The sequence below is a fragment of the Nerophis ophidion genome, linkage group LG01 (assembly GCF_033978795.1).
Source record: "Nerophis ophidion isolate RoL-2023_Sa linkage group LG01, RoL_Noph_v1.0, whole genome shotgun sequence".
In the NCBI taxonomy this organism is placed as follows: Eukaryota; Metazoa; Chordata; class Actinopteri; order Syngnathiformes; family Syngnathidae; genus Nerophis; species Nerophis ophidion.
In genome coordinates this window covers 53864264-53882077 of record NC_084611.1, presented here as the reverse complement: position 1 = coordinate 53882077, position 17814 = coordinate 53864264, and the positions used below count along the sequence as shown (strand labels likewise).

General features: G+C 40.0%; 1 protein-coding gene across 1 annotated transcript in view; it reads right to left on the bottom strand.

The window, feature by feature from the left end:
- The window catches only part of pmm2 (phosphomannomutase 2), a 36921-nt gene that overhangs the window by 16633 nt on the left and 2474 nt on the right, over positions 1-17814 (bottom strand). The window contains exons 2-5 of the mRNA XM_061907282.1: positions 6800-6911; positions 4469-4545; positions 4311-4402; positions 1237-1336 (exon numbers count right to left, since the gene is read on the bottom strand). Of these exons, the coding sequence (XP_061763266.1) occupies positions 1237-1336; positions 4311-4402; positions 4469-4545; positions 6800-6911 (381 nt within the window). The remainder of the gene's footprint in view (positions 1-1236; positions 1337-4310; positions 4403-4468; positions 4546-6799; positions 6912-17814) is intronic.

Here is a 17814-nt window from a genome sequence, read left to right as displayed (position 1 = left end):
TCCGGTTCAATACGATTAGTAATTGTGAGTAATATAGACACTTTAAAAAAGTATATGTTCCGGTTCAATATGATTAGTAATTGTGAGTAATATAGACACTTTAAAAAAGTATATTTTCCGGTTCAATATGATTAGTAATTGTAATACAGACACTTTAAAAAAGTATATGTTCCGGTTCAATGTGATTAGTAATTGTGAGCAATATAAACACTTTGAAAAAAGTATATGTTCCGGTTCAATATGATTAGGAATTGTGAGTAATATAGACACTTTAAAAAAGTATATTTTCCGGTTCAATATGATTAGTAATTGTAATACAGACACTTTAAAAAAGTATATGTTCCGGTTCAATGTGATTAGTAATTGTGAGCAATATAAACACTTTGAAAAAAGTATATGTTCCGGTTCAATATGATTAGGAATTGTAATACAGACACTTTAAAAAAGTATATTTTCCGGTTCAATATGATTAGTAATTGTAATACAGACACTTTAAAAAAGTATATGTTCCGGTTCAATGTGATTAGTAATTGTGAGCAATATAAACACTTTGAAAAAAAGTATATGTTCCAGTTCAATATGATTAGGAATTGTGAGTAATATAGACACTTTAAAAAAGTATATTTTCCGGTTCAATATGATTAGTAATTGTAATACAGACACTTTAAAAAAGTATATGTTCCGGTTCAATGTGATTAGTAATTGTGAGCAATATAAACACTTTGAAAAAAGTATATGTTCCGGTTCAATATGATTAGGAATTGTAATACAGACACTTTAAAAAAGTATATTTTCCGGTTCAATATGATTAGTAATTGTAATACAGACACTTTAAAAAAGTATATGTTCCGGTTCAATGTGATTAGTAATTGTGAGCAATATAAACACTTTGAAAAAAGTGTATGTTCCGGTTCAATATGATTAGGAATTGTGAGTAATATAGACACTTTTAAAAAAGTATATGTTCCAGTTCAATACGATTAGGAATTGTGAAAAATACGGACACTTTAAAAAGGTATATGTTCTGGTAAACCACCAATGGTAACCTAATATAGCTTTGGTCTTGTTGTTGTAGTTTTTGGTTTGAAAAATGTTACTTTAAGCCAGATTCTGAAAATGTCATTTACGATAACGCCACACTATTTTTGGCTGTGACTTTTTTTAACTCCATCACTTTGTGCGGAAGCGGAAATGATGCATTTGTTAACAGGTGGCGTTGAAGGGTGGGTATGCTACCTGGTCCAGCTCGTAGAACTCTTTCCTTTCCTCATGCGTGCAACTGCGTCCGATGGGGGAAATGTTCAACATGCCGTTGCGAAATTCAACGAATGTGCCCCTGTGAGAATAAACAGAGCAGAATTCATCTCTGATCGCCTTAACCCAGGGGTGTCGAACTCATTTTAGCTCAGGGGCCCGCATGGAAGAAAACCTGTGCACAGGCAGGCCGGGGTATTAAAATCACGGCATTAAAACAAAAAAAATTAAAGACAACTTCAGATTGTTTTCTTTGTCTTACTTTGGCCAAAATGAACACACATTCTGAAAATATTACAATAAAAATATAGAAAAAAATACCTGCAGCGGTAAACTTCAGATCCATGAAGGAAAGAAGAAAGTGAAAGAATGTTTATAACTGAATAAATGTACATATGCATAAATATTAGTTTTATTTTGTATTATAATTTTTAATGAATTAAGTAACGTTTATGACAACCTTTTTCCAAAACACAACATAGAATGTGAGATATAACAGGATGATGCGTACATATATCATTTGTTTTCAAAACGCTTACAAAAGAGTGGGACCCCAAAAATGTGTTGGGTATAAAGGCAGCTTCCATGAAATGCTAAGGATGGGGTAAGGGTCACCACTTTGTAAGCAAATTGTCGAATAGTTTTAGAACCACGTTTTCTCAACGAACTATTGCAAGGAATTTAGGGATTTTACATCTAAGGTCTGTAAAATCATCAAAAAGTTCAGAGAATCTGGAGAAATCACTGCATGTAAGCGATGATATTACGAACTTGTGATCCCTCAGGCGGTACTGCATAAAAACCGACATCAGTGTGTAAAGGATATCACCACATGGGCTCAGGAACACTTCATAAAACCACTGTCAGAAACTACAGTTTGTCGCTACATCTGTAAGTGCAAGTTAAAACTCTACTCTGCAAAGCCAAACCCATTTATCAACAATATCCTGAAATGCCGCCGGCTTGGCTGGGTCCGAGCTCACCTAAGATGGACTGATGCAAAGTGGAAAGGTGTTCTGTGGTCTCACGAGTGCACATTTCAAATTATATTTGGTAACAGAGGACGTGGTGTCCTCCAGAACAAAGAGGAAAATAATCATTCGGATTGTTATAGGCACAAAGTTCAAAAGCCAGCATCTGTGATGGTAAGGTGGGTGTATTACTGCCCAAGGCATGGGTAACTTAAACATCTGTGAAGGCACCATTAATGCTGAATGGTCCATACAGGTTTAGGAACAACATATGTTGTCATCCAAGCAACGTTATCATGGACGCCCCTGCTTATTTCAGCAAGAAAAGTGTTCGTCAGCGTGGCTTCGTAAAAAAAAAAGTGCGGGTACTTTCCTGACCCGCCTGCAGTCCAGACCTGTCTCCCATCGAAAATGTGTGGCGCATTATGAAGCGTAAAATACAACAGCGGAGACCCCAGACTGTTGAACGACTGAAGCTCTACATAAAACAAGAATGGGAAAAAATTCCACTTTCAAAGCTTCAACAATTAGTTTCCTCAGTTCCCAAATGTTTATTGAGTGTTGTTAAAAGAAAAGGTGATGTAACACAGTGGTGAACATGCCCTTTCCCAACTACTTTGGCACATGTTGCAGCCATGAAATTCTAAGTTACCTATTATTTGCAAAAAAAAAAAAAGTTTATGAGTTTGAACATCAAATATCTTGTCTTTGTAGTGCATTCAATTGAATATGGGTTGAAAAGGATTTGCAAATCATTGTATTCCATTTATATTTACATCTAACACAATTTCCCAACTCATATGGAAACGGGGTTTGTAAGTATGATGAGTTGAACTGAATGTGGCCCCACTTTTAACTCTTTTTTTCAAATGCTTATTTGACTTAGTCATTATTTTGTCTTAGTGAGTCAATATTTACTCAGTCAAAATAATGACTAAGTCAAATAAGCGTTTGAAATAAATAGTTAAAACGCTTATTTGACTTAGTCATTATTTTGTCTTAGTAAGTCAATATTTACTAAGTCAAAACAATGACTAAGTCAAAAAAGCGTTTGAAAAAAATAGTTAAAAATGGGGCCACATGCTGACATATGTTCAACTCATCATGCTTACTTTATTACACCATTTGGGAAGCCTGTAAGTGATTATAAGTATGTCATTATTTTGTCTTAGTAAGTCAATATTTACTAAGTCAAAACAATGACATACTTAGTATCTCAGGTAACTAGATATGTTTTGTGTTTTGTTTTTACTTTACGGAAAAAATATTGAGATATATATACCGTATATTGCCATTAAGCATACGGAGCGGATAACACAACCAAAAATTGTAGGTTTCTTCATGTGACGAAGCCGGCCTACTTCACCCCAGTCTGTAGTCTATTGCCTCCCCCCAGGCAGCGATGAGATGGAGACGTGATGTTGGCGACCGGCCAAATTACACTGTTCCTTACACCCACCCAGCCCCTTATCCGTCCGTCCACCTGTCCCGGGCGACGCCCCATTACCCCTGGAGAGACAACATTATACCTGGAGAGACACCACCTTAACTAACAAATAATCTGGGGGAAACACTGAAAGATAATTCATTCGTGGGCCAGATCTGGCCTGTGGGCCTTAACTTTGACACCCCTGGTCTAGGCAGTTATTAAAAATGGCAGAGGCTTCCTGTGTCCTGTCATATAGAAGATCTTTGACAGGCGTTTTGGTAGCAAAATCTTAAAATCAGCAAAGCGCTCTTGTCATAGGAAATATCTTTTTGCAGTTATTCCTAATAAACAGCTGGTTGTTCTTGTCATGAAGAAGATCTATGACTAGCTAGGTCCTTAAAAACCTTGTTCTTATAGCATATTCCTAAATACAGCAGCTTCTGTTGTGAAAATCGTAAACTATTGATTTTGCAGTTATTCATAATACTAATCCAATATCCATAGATAATTCATTCGCGGGCCGGATCTGGCCCACGGGCCTTGACTTTGACACCCCTGCCTTAACCAATACACAACTGAGATTTTTTTACTCGTAAAATGATACTCAACAAGGTGACTTGCGTGAAGAAAACCGCATGGATGAGTGAAACGACTACCTCTTCTTGGGCAGTTTAATCTTGGCCATGTAGTTGAGACAGAAGTTGATAAATTCTTGTAGTAGGTCTTCTCCCATGTGGGCCTGGATGGACTAAGAACAACACGGTAAATATACCTGCCCTGTGCACAGAGAATGAAGGAGAGGACAATGTCTTACCTGAACAGAAAGTAACTGTCCGCCCTTGTAGGCCACGAGACCGTTTTCTGCAAACACGTAGTCCACCTTCTGGATGACTGTTTGCAGAAACACAAAGTAGAGTCCAAGAGCTGACTTGAAATTGAGCAACTATTAGTAGTATGTCACTTAAGTCAGAACATGCCTTGATTAGGGTTTTATGCTGCGGATTCCGATCGTCAATGACTGGGATCGGCCGATGCTAATTACATGTATAAACTGTAATTACCAATATTTATTTATTTATTTACTACTCAGTGGCCTAGTGGTTAGAGCAGGCCTGGGTAATTATTTTGACTCGGGGGCCACATTTAGAGAAAAAAATGTGTCTATTTTTATGAACACTAATACAAAACCTTACAATAATGTCTGATTGAATGCTAATAACGTTTTGACAGACCGCCTTAAAAAACGTGATGGTATTTTAAATTTTTCTATGAAGGATAAAACACTGAATATTGACAAAACGTCAATGAACGTCACACCCCTTTTCGAATCGACACATTTTACAATCAAGCGGAACACAACAAATATTTCCAAAAACAATTTGAAATGTGGACTCGTCAGACCACAGAACACATTTCCATTTTGCATCAGTCCATCTTAGATGATCTCGGGCCCAGAGAAGCTGGCGGCATTTCTGGATGTTGTTGATAAATGGCTTTCGCTTTGCATAGTACAGCTTTAACTTGAATTTACAGATGTAGTGAGAAACTGTATTTAGTGACAGTGGTTTTCTGAAGTGTTCCTGAACCCATGTGGTGATATCCTTTTGAGATTGATGTCGGTTTTTGATACAATGCCGTCTGAGGGATCGAAGGTCACGGTCATTCAATGTTGGTTTCCGGCCATGCCGCATACGTGGAGTTCTCTGAACCTTTTGATGATATTATGGACCGTAAATGTTGAAATCCCTAAATTTCTTGCAATTGCACTTTGAGAAAAGTTGTTCTTAAACTGTTTGACTATTTTCTCACGCAGTTGTGGACAAAGGGGTGTACCTCGCCCCATCCTTTCATGTGAAAGACTGAGCATTTTTTGGGAAGCTGTTTTATACCCAATCATGGCACCCACCTGTTCCCAATTAGCCTGCACACCTGTAGGATTTTCCAAATAAGTGTTTAATGAGCATTCCTCAACTTTATCAGTATTTATTGTCAACTTTCCCAACTTCTTTGTCGCGTGTTGCTGGCATCAAATTCTAAAGTACAAGGTGTAATGGGTTTCACGGTGGCAGAGGGGTTAGTGTGTCTGCCTCACAATACGAAGGTCCTGCAGTCCTGGGTTCAATTCCAGGCTCGGGATCTTTTTGTGTGGAGTTTGCATGTTCTCCCCGTGAATGCGTGGGTTTCCTCAGGGTACTCCTGCTTCCTCCCACTTCCAAAGACATGCACCTGGGGATAGGTTGATTGGCAACACTAAATTAGCCCTAGTGTGTGAATGTGAGTGTGAATGTTGTCTGTCTATCTGTGTTGGCCCTGCGATGAGGTGGCGACTTGTCCAGGGTGTACCCCGCCTTCCACCCGATTGTAGCTGAGATAGGCACCAGCGCCCCCGCGACCCCAAAAGGGAATAAGCGGTAGAAAATGGATGGATGGTGTAATGATAAGTGTGACCAGCCAAACATAAGAGATAAGTGTAGGCTGCACTATGATGGCAATATGTCTCAAGTAAACACCAACATTTTAAATGTGCCATTGAAAATGTAGAACATTACACACAGCGCTCAAAAATGTATTCAAATGTTTTAGTACGACTTTGGTTAGCTATGAAGCCGCACCGCTTGAAGGATTCTTGGCGCAGTAAACATAGAAGTATAATTATGGTGTGTGTGTATAAGGCAGTGGAGGCTCCTCTATGGGGTCTTGGGGCACTAGGAGGTTAACCCCTTTACTGCTGTTACCCCAGGTGGCCCTTGGCAAAGGCCTAGTACCTGACTGCCCTCTAGCCAGGGATACGGTGAAGACCTCAACTGCGGCGCAAGACCTCACCAAAAAATACACAAGGCTTTTGATTTGACACTTTGGCATTGTTTACCACGAGTGAATATTTTAACATTTTAGGATAGGACAGGATAGACTTTCTTTATCCCACAGCAGGTAAATGTTGTGGTTGCATGTGGTTACCATGAATTGATTAACTTGGACCCTGATTTAAACGAGTTGAAAAACTTATTCGGGTGTTGTACGGAATATGTAATGTACAGTGCAATCTACTAATACAAGTCTCAATCAATCAATGCACTGCAGATGTATCATAGGTCCCCTTTAACTCAGAAGAGCGGCTTCACACTGTGTCATGCTGGGGTCTCACCGTCATCTCCAAGTTGCTCTTTGATTTTACAGAGGTCGGACCCACCGACCACCCCGACACGAACCCGAGTCTTCAACTTATCAATGAACGTGGACATCCCAGGAGTTATAGGCTGAAAATGTGACACAACATGCTGTGAGTTTTCAATGCAAGTCTTCAGTCTTTAATGTAATGCTTATTGTTCAGTTAACCTTTAAGTAATGTTTTTCATATCATAAATATACAAGAGCAGACAATTATGCCTCCAGCCGCATTAACCGGACTAATTCTAACACAAAATAATGTCAAATGCACGTTGGGTTTTGCACATAGATGCAAGCAAAAGAGAATGCCTGTAATGTGATTCCTATTATTATTTTTTACATGTGAGTAATATAAATACAGTCTATTATGCAGCATTATTCACATGTGAATAACATATATACAGCCTATTATACAGCATTATTCACATGTGAATAACATATACAGTCTATTATGCAGCATTATTCACTGGTGAATAAGAAATACAGTTTATTATACAGCATTATTTACATGTGAATAATATAAATACAGGCTATTATACAGCATTATTCACATGCGAATAATATAAATACAGGCTATTATACAGAATTATTCACATGTGAGTAACATAAATACAGGCTATTATACAGCATTATTCACATGTGAATAATATAAATACAGTCTATTACACAGCATTATTCACAAGTGAATAATATAAATACAGTATTATAGAGCATTATTCACATGTGAATAATATAAATACAGTCTCTTAAACAGCATTATTCACATGTGAATAACATAAATACAGGTTATTATACAGCATTATTCACATGTGAATAATATAAATACAGTCTATTATACAGCATTATTCACATGTGAATAATATAAATACTGTCAGGCTTGCCACTGACAGTCTGTTTGTGTTTTAGTTTTAACTATTTGTGTTTAGTCTTTCCTGTCCTTAGTTCCTGTCAGTACTCTTATTTTGGTTCAGCTTCCTGTTTGTCTCCCTGTGTGGTTTGTTTCCCTTCAGCTGCGGCTGATTGGCACCTAGCCACACCTGGTGTCAATCAGCCGGCTCCTTTTTGTACCTGCTTTGTCTTCCAGTCAGTGCTGGATTATTGATTTGTCACGTATTGCATGTCGCTCTTGTCGTTGCTACCTGTCGTGTCGTGTCATATCGTGTCAATGCAGCGTTTTGGTAAGCTATATTTGATAGTGGTTCATAGCTTATTGTCTTTTGTTCCCTGCTTCCAACTTTGTTTTCATATTATAAGTACGACTTCTGTTTCTTGCTCGAAAGCTGCTAGTTTCCACGCTAGGCCTTTTTGTTTGTTATCCGCCCTCGTGCGCGCTTTTTGTTGTACCCTTTGTTTGTTTTGGTCTTAGTGTTTTAAATTAAATCATGTTTTCCTGGAAAATGCCTCCCTACTTCTCTGCATCTTGGGGTTCGACACCAACTAATTCTGACAAAATAATCCAGCCAAATTCGAACCCCGTAGAGATGTCTTTGGCAGAGAGGCTTCAATTAGCGTTAAAACTAATGGCTAACTTGAAGGAAAGTTTGGCCGCTTTTCAAGCCCTCTCCCACCCACCCCTGTTGTCTGTGGGCCTATCCGGGGACGTCCTGGATCCGTCCCTTGAGGGGGGGGCTATCAGTAGCTGTGCAGATGGGGAGGCACAGGTACTTCACGTCCCAGTTGGTAAGCCACAGACGGCGCCATCATCTCCGGTGGGTCGGCAGACGCCGCCATCACCTCCAGTGGGTCTGAAATCTACGGCGCCATCACCTCCAGTGAGTCTGCAACCAATGGCGCTATCATCTCCGGTGGGTCTGCGACCTACGATGCCACCACGCACTCCAGTGAGCCAGCAGACTCCACCACGCACTCCGGTGGGCCAGCAGACACCACCACGCACTCCGGTGGGCCAGCAAACTCCACCACGCACTCCGGTCGGCCAGCAGCAGGGGGTGCCACCACCATCCTCGCCAGTGGGCCAGCAGCAGGGGGCTCCACCACGATCCTCTCCGATAGGCCAGCAGCAAGGGGCGCCACCACCCTCTCTGGTGGGCCAGCAGCAGGGGGCGCCATCATCGTCCTGTCCGGTGGGCCAGCTGAGGGCGCCACCATACTCTTGTCGGCTACAGAGGTGGTCGTTTCAAGGGCGACCGCCTCGCAAATTGCAGCGGCGTTCTGTTTGCCGTCGCCACTTGATTCTTCCCCGCTGGGTGCGGGGACACTTGGCCTGGAGGCCCACCGCCTTGTCCTCCCTCCACCCTCCCTTGACTTTGGACTGTTTTTTTTTTCTAGGGGATGGGGGGGTACTGTCAGGCTTGCCACTGACAGTTTGATTGTGTTTTAGTTTTTCCTCTATGTTTAGTTTTTCCTGTCCTTAGTTCCTGTCAGCACTCTTATTTTGGTTCAGCATCCTGTTTGTCTCCATGAGTGCTTTGTTTCCCCTCAGCTGCGGCTGATTGGCACCTGGCCACACCTGGTGTCAATCAACCCGCTCTTATTTGTACCTGCTTTGTCTTCCAGTCAGTGCTGGATTATTGATTTGTCACGTATTGCATGTCGCTCTTGTCGTTGCTACCTGTCGTGTCGTATCATATCGTGTCAATGCAGCCTTGCGGTAAGCTATATTTGATAGTGGTTTATAGCTTATTGTCTTTTGTTTCCTGCTTCCAACTTTGTTTTCATATTATAAGTATGACTTCTGTTTCTTGCTCGATACCTGCTAGCTTCCACGCTTGGCCTTTTTGTGTGTTATCCGCCCTCGCGCGCGCTTATTGTTGTACCCTTTGTTTGTTTTTGTCTTAGTGTTTTAAATTAAATCATGTTTTCCTGCAAAATGCCTCCCTCCTTCTCTGCATCTTGGGGTTCGACACCAACTAATTCTGACGAATACAGCATTATACACCATTATTCACATGTGAATAATATAAATAACGGCTTTTATACAGCATTATTCATATGTGAATAATATAAATACAGGCTATTATACAGCATTATTCACATGTGAATAATATAAATAACGGCTTTTATACAGCATTATTCATATGTGAATAATATAAATACAGGCTATTATACAGCATTATTCACATGTGAATAATATAAATACAGTCTGTTATACATCTTTATTAACATGTGAATAATATTAATACAGGCTATTATACAGCGTTATTCAAATGTGAATAATATAAATACAGTATTTTACAGCATAATTCACATGTGAATATTATAAATACAGGCTTTTATACAGCATTACTCACATGTGAATAATATAAATACAGGCTATAATACAGCATTATTCACATGTGAATAATATAAATACAGTCTGTTATACATCTTTATTAACATGTGAATAATATAAATACAGGCTATTATACAGCATTATTCAAATGTGAATAATATAAATACAGTATTTTACAGCATTATTCACATGTGAATATTATAAATACAGGCTATTATACAGCCTTATTCACATATGAATAATATAAATACAGGCTATTATACAGCATTACTCACATGTGAATAATATAAATACAGGCTATTATACAACATTATTCACATGTTAGTATAAATGTAGTCTATTATACAGCATTATTCACATGTTAATATAAATGTAGTCTATTAAACAGCATTATCCACATGTGAATAACAAATACAGTCTATAATACAGCAGTATTCACATGTGAATAACAAATAAAGTCTATAAAACAGCAGTATGCACATGTGAATAACATAAATACAGTCTATTATACAGCATTATTCACATGTAAATAATACAAATACAGGCTATTATACAGCAATATTCACATGTGAATAATATAAATACAGTATTTTACAGCATTATTCACATGTGAATAATATAAATATAGGCTATTATACAGCCTTATTCACATGTGAATAATATAAATAGAGGGTATTATACAGCATTATTCACACGTAAATAATATAAATACAGGCTATTATACAGCATTATTCACATGTGAATAACATAAATACAGTCTATTATACAGTATTATTTACATGTGAATAATACAAATACAGTAAATTATACAGCCTTAGTCACATGTGAATAATATAAATACAATCTTTTATACAGCAGTATTCACATGTGGATAACATAAATACAGTCTATTATACAGCATTATTTACATGTGAATTATATAAATGTAAATACAGTCTTTTATACAGCAGTATTCACATGAGAATAATGGAAATAGTCTATTATACAGCAGTATTCACATGTGAATAACAAATACTGCCTATTATACAGCATTATTCACATGTGAATAATATAAATGCAGTCTATTATACAGCATTTTTCACATATGAATAATATAAATACAGGCTATTATACAGCATTATATACATGTGAATAATATAAATACAATCTATTTTACAGCATTTTTCACATGTGAATAATATAAATACAGCCTATTTTACAGGGTTATTTACATGTGAATAATACAAATACAGTGTGTTAAACAGCATTATTCACATGTGAATAACATACATACAGTCTATTTTACAATATTATTTACATGTTAATAATATAAATACAGTTAATTATACAGCCTTATTCACATGTGAATAATATAAATACAGGCTATTATACAGCAGTATTCACATGTGAATAACATAAATACAGTATTGTACAGCATTATTTACATGTGAGTAGTATAAATGTAAATACAGTCTATTATACAGCAGTATTCACATGTTAATAATGTAAATACAGTCTGTTATACAGCATTATTCACATGTGAATAACATAAATACAGTCTATTATACAGCATTGTTCACATGTGAATAATATAAATACAGTCTATTATACAGCATTTTTCAAATGTGAATAATATAAATACAGGCTATACAGCATTATATACAAACCCTGTTTCCATATGAGTTGGGAAATTGTGTTAGATGTAAATATAAACGGAATACAATGATTTGCAAATCCTTTTCAACCCATATTCAATTGAATGCACGACAAAGACAAGATATTTGATGTTCAAACTCATAAACGGCTAGGGCATCTTCACCACTGTGTTACTTTACCTTTTCTTTTAACAACACTCAATAAACATTTGGGAACTGAGGAAACTGTAGTAAAGTGACTTACTCCTTACAATGCTCAACTCGAACTTTTAATGAAGATCAGCACACAGATACATTATACGCAGCCATTAGCTCTACTGCTGTCAAAACACTACTTGCCCCGTTGCCTAGGAACCCGCCTGGACCCCATAGTGGTGGTCATGGTGCAGCCTGATCAAAAATAGCACATTAACATTACAACATTCCCTCCACCCATAGTCCAGTCAAATATTCATAGTCCCCTCTTAGTGTAATACACAACCCCCAGAAATCACTGAGTCTGTGTGAAAACATAGTCCTTGAGATATGATGGAGGTTTCCTTTGGCGAGCGGTGCCCCTGACTCCCACTTCTGCATCCTGTGCTTGATCACCTGATTCAGGCTCATCTGGTTCCTGATCAACTAGTTCCTGATCAATTGGTTCCTGATCAACTGCTCCTGGTGGTTCTGAATGGAAATCCTCTGGAAAACTGTCCTCGGATGTGTCACGAAGAGTTTCCTTCTGATCATAACGTGGACGGATCTGATCTTGATGTCTTCTCACCAGCTTGCCATCTTGAGTTTTTGCTGCCCAAGACACTGGACCAGTCCTCTCCACGAGTCTTGCCTGAATCCATTTCTGGCCCGCATATCCTCGTATGTATACGGCTTCACAGTCTGTGAACACTCTGTCCCTGGCCCTTTTGTCATGGTTCTGTTTTTGTTTTTCCAGGTTTGAGCTCACTTTGTCTGACAGTGCTGGCCTGACCATGTCCAGCTGCGTTCGCAATCTCCTGTTCATTAGCAGCTCCGCAGGTGTGGTGCCGGTTGTAGTCTGAGGAGTTAATCTGTATTTAAACAGGAACTTCGACACCTTTGTTTCCACACTTCCCTCCCCCATCTTCCTGATGGCTTCCTTGAAGACCCGTACAGCGCGCTCCGCACAGCCATTTGAAGACGGGTGGTATGGGGCTGTTGTTACATGTTTTACACCATTTTTTCTGAGGAAATGTTCAAACTCTGCACTGACCAGACTTGGCCCATTGTCTGTAACCAGACTTGCTGGAATGCCATGAGTGGCAAATATGCTTCTCAATTTCTCAATAGTTATTGAAGAGGTTATGGACTGCATTGGGATGATCTCCATCCACTTGGAGTAAGCATCGATGACAATCAGAAACATTTTTCCTAGAATGGACCCGCAAAAATCCAAATGTATTCTCATCCATGGCTGATTTGGCCACTCCCAGGGATGTAGCGGCGCGTCCGGAGGTGTGTCTTGGTTAGCTTGACATGTACGGCAACTGCGCACTGCTGCCTCCAACTCCTCATCCATGTTGGGCCACCACACATAACTCCGGGCTAGGGATTTCATCCTTGAGACCCCTGGATGAGCTGCATGTAGCTCTTCCGTCATTACCTGCCGACCAGGAGGTGGTATTACCACCCTTGTCCCCCACAGAAGACAGCCATCTTCCACACTCAGCTCATGCTGTCTTTTCATATACGGCTTCACTCGTGGATCAGTACATACCTTGGGCCAGGAACCCTGTAACAGCCATTGTTGCACTCTGGACAAAATTGGATCTCGTCTGGTCCAGTCCCGGATCTGCTTGGCTTGCAATGGTGTGCCATTCATGTGTTCCATCAGCATTCTTACCTCTTCATCGCGTGGTGTACTGCTGGGCATGACTGGTAATGGGAGTCGGCTCAAAGCATCAGCGTTGCCATGTTTCGAGCCTTCCTTGTATTCTAAGGTGTATTCATTAGCTGCCAAAAGCAAGGCCCACCTCTGCATTCTGGCTGCCGCCAACTGTGGAATGCTTTTGCTCTCACCCAAAAGACCCAGTAGCGGTTTGTGATCTGTGACAATGGTGCAGTGCTTGCCGAAAAGGTATTGATGAATTTTTTTAGGCCAAACATGATGGCTAGTGCCTCCTTTTCCAATTGAGAGTAACCCCTCTCAGCCACTGTTAGTGAAAGTGACATGTATCCAATGGGCTTCTCTGAACCATCTGGGAAACGGTGAGATAGAACGGCTCCCACACCATATGGCGAAGCATCACAGGCCAGATAAAGTGGCTTTCTGTCATCAAAGTGTATCAATAATTTATCAGATTGGAGACACTTTTTTTCTGCCTCGAATGCTCGACTCTGATTCGTCGTCCATTTCCACGCATTTCCCTTTCTCAACAGTTTGTGTAAAGGCTCCAATATGGTGGATATGTTTGGCAAGAATCTGTGATAGTAATTTAGCATTCCAAGGAACGATTTCAACTGTGTCTGGTCAGTTGGCTGAGGAGCATTGGCTTCAACCTTGTCCGCCACTGGATGGATGCCGTTGCAGTTGATTTTGTAACCGAGATACACTACCTCGGGTGCCATAAACACACATTTTTGTCGTCGCAAGCGAAGGCCTGCAGCTGCAATTCTCTCAAGCACCGCGCCGAGATTTTTTAAGTGGCTAGCATCATCCTTCCCTGTTACTAAAATGTTGTCCACTCTCACCACTACTTGAGGCAGTCCCTGCAATAGACCATCCATGGTGCACTGGAAAATGCCTGGTGCCGAAGACACCCCATACGGCAATCTTGTGTACTGTTATAGTCCTCGATGTGTGTTTATTGTGGTGAACTTCTTTGAGCCCTCATCTAACCTGAGTTGCTGGTAGGCTTGAGACATGTCCAGTTTTGTAAATTTTTTTCCACCTCCTAATACTGCTAACAAGTCCTCTGTTTTCGGGATTGGGTAGTTATCTAATTTTGACACTGGGTTTACAGTAACTCTATAGTCCCCACAGATTCTAGTTGTTTTGTCCGGTTTTATGATGGGCACAATGGGGGCGGCCCACTCCGAAATGTTCACGGGTTCAAGAATGCCTTCCTTCTCCAGCCTCACTAATTCAGCCTCAACTTTGTCTTTTAGTGCATATGGCAGTGGTCGAGCTTTGAAATATCTTGGCTTGGCATCTCGCTCAACATAGATTTTTGCTGAGGCCCCGACTAACGTACCCAGTTCCTTCTTAAAAACATCCTCATGTCTCGTGAGTAGCTCATCTAAGTCCTGCTGTATACTTAACCTTAGGCTAAATACAGTGCTCCAATCTATTTTAATTGCTTTCAGCCAATTTCTGCCCATGAGATTTGGGCCCTCTCCCTTTACCACCAGTAATGGTAATTGTTTAGCCTGCCCTCTGTAGCTGACTTGCACATGCAGTTTCCCTAACACTCCCACCTTGTCTTTGGTGTAGGTGTATAGTTTCACGTGTGTGTGCTGGAGTCTTCCTCCCCCCATCTGTTGGTATGTGTCCTCAGTAATTATCGTCATGCCTGCTCCAGTGTCAATTTCAAATTCAGCGTCATGTCCATTTATTTGTATGTGCTCTTTGTATGGTTCCACTTTCTCCTCCATAGTTAGGTTATAGAGTGTGTGTGCATATTCTACATTTTCGGTCTCATTTCCCAACCTGTAAGTTGCACCTAATGTTGGTCCTTCAGGTTTCCTTATCTGCCTGGCACTACGACATTTTCTGGCCAAGTGCCCCCTCTTGTGGCAATTGTGGCATCAACGACCCGGCAGTCTGTCGGCCCATGACTACCACCGCACCTGAAACAGCCACTCAGTGGGACTCACCGATCTGCTCCTGCCTGGACTTTGTGGACCGTTCCATCTGCCCCAGTTAGTTGCAAGTCCGCCAGGTCCTTGGATGGTGTTTCCATCGATGTGGCCAAGTCAATGGCCCGTGCCAGAGTCAATTTTTCATCATCCTCAGACAACAAACGACGTTGGATGCGATCATCGTTGATACCACACACTAGTCTGTCTCTAAGCATGTCATCCAATGCAGTTCCAAATTTTCAATGTTCCGTGAGCCTCCTTAGCTCCGCGACAAATGAAGAAATGGACTGACCTTGTTGTCTCAATATGGAATGAAATTTGAATCGTTCCACAATCAAACTGGGTTTTGGCGCGAAGTGATCCGTTAATTTCTGAAGCATCTCCGTCAATGTCATGTCTATATCCGCCGGCTTACCGGGTTGGCACAAATCTCGCAACACTGCATATACTTTGGCCCCACACGAACTCAGGAAAATTGCCTTCTTTTGTCCTTCGTTTGTGATTTTGTTAGCCACGAAGTAAAAGTCCAGTCGTTCAGCATACTGTTGCCAATCATCCGTAGCTTGGTCAAACTCTGTTAAATTTCCAAACAACGCCATTGATGTCCTGATTTTTTTATTTTTTTTCTCCTCGTCGCCAATGTAGTAAAGTGACTTACTCCTTATAATGCTCAACTCGAACTTTTAATGCAGATCAGCACACAGATACATTATCCGCAGCCATTAGCTCTACTGCTGTCAAAACACTACTCGCCCCGTTGCCTAGGAACCCGCCTGGACCCCATAGTGGTGGTCACGGTGCAGCCTGATCAAAAATGGCACATTAACATTACAACAGAAACTAGTTGTTGAAGCTTTGAAAGTGGAATTCTTTACTATTCTTGCTTGATGTACAGCTTAAGTTGTTCAACAGTCCGGGGTCTTGTTGTCGTATTTTACGCTTCATAATGCGCCACACATTTTCGATGGGAGACATGTCTGGACTGCAGGCGGGCCAGGAAAGTACCTTCACTCTTTTACTACGAAGCCACGCTGTTGTAACAAGCAAGTTTTGCTGAAATAAGCAGGGGCGTCCATGATAACGTTGCTTGGATGACAACATATGTTGCTCCAAAACCTGTATGGACCATTCAGCATTAATGGTGCCTTCACAGATGTGTAAGTTACCAATAGCTTGGGCACTAATACACACCCATACCATCACAGATGCTGGCTTTTGAACTTTGCGCTTATAACAATCCGGATGGTTATTTTCCTTTTTGTTCCGGAGGACACCATGTCCACAGTTTCCAAATATAATTTGAAATGTGGACTCGTCAGACCACAGAACACTTTACCACTTTGCATCAGTCCATCTTAGATGAGCTCAGGCCCAGAGAAGCCGGCGGCGTTCCTGTGTGTTGTTGATAAATGGCTTTCACTTTGCATAGTAGAGTTTTAACTTGCACTTACAGATGTAGCGACCAACTGTAGTTACTGACAGTGGTTTTATGAAGTGTTCCTGAGCCCTTGTGGTGATATCCTTTACACACTGATGTTGGTTTTTGATGCAGTACCGCCTGAGGGCTCAAAGGTCTGTAATATAATCGCTTATGTGCAGTGATTTCTCCAGATTTTCTGAACCTTTTGATGATTTTACAGACTGTAGATGGTAAAATCCCTAAATTCCTTGCAATAGCTCGTTGAGAAATGTTGTTCTAAAACTGTTCGACAATTTGCTTACAAAGTGGTGACCCTCACCCCATCCTTGTTTGTGAATTACTTAGCATTTCATGGAAGCTGATTGTATACTCAATCATGGCACCCACCTTTTCCCAATTAGCCTGCACACCTGTGGGATGTTCCAAATAAGTGTTTGATGAGCATTCCTCAACTTTATCAGTATTTATTGCCACCTTTCCCAACTTCATTGTCACGTGTTGCTGGCATCAAATTCTAAAGTTAATGATTATTTGGGAAAAAAAAATGTTTTCAGTTTGAACATCAAATATGTTGTCTTTGTAGCACATTCAACTGAATATGGGTTGAAAATTATTTGTGAATCATTGTATTCCGTTTATATTTACATCTAACACAATTTCCCAACTCATATGGAAACGGGGTTTGTACATGTGAATAATATAAATACAGTCTATTATAAAGTATTATTTACATGTGAATAATATGAATACAGTCTATTATACAGCATTATTTACATGTGAAAAATATAAATACAGTCTATTACACAGCATTATTCACATGTGAATAATAAAAATACAGTCTAATATACAGCATTATTTACATGTGAATAACATATTATTAATAACATATA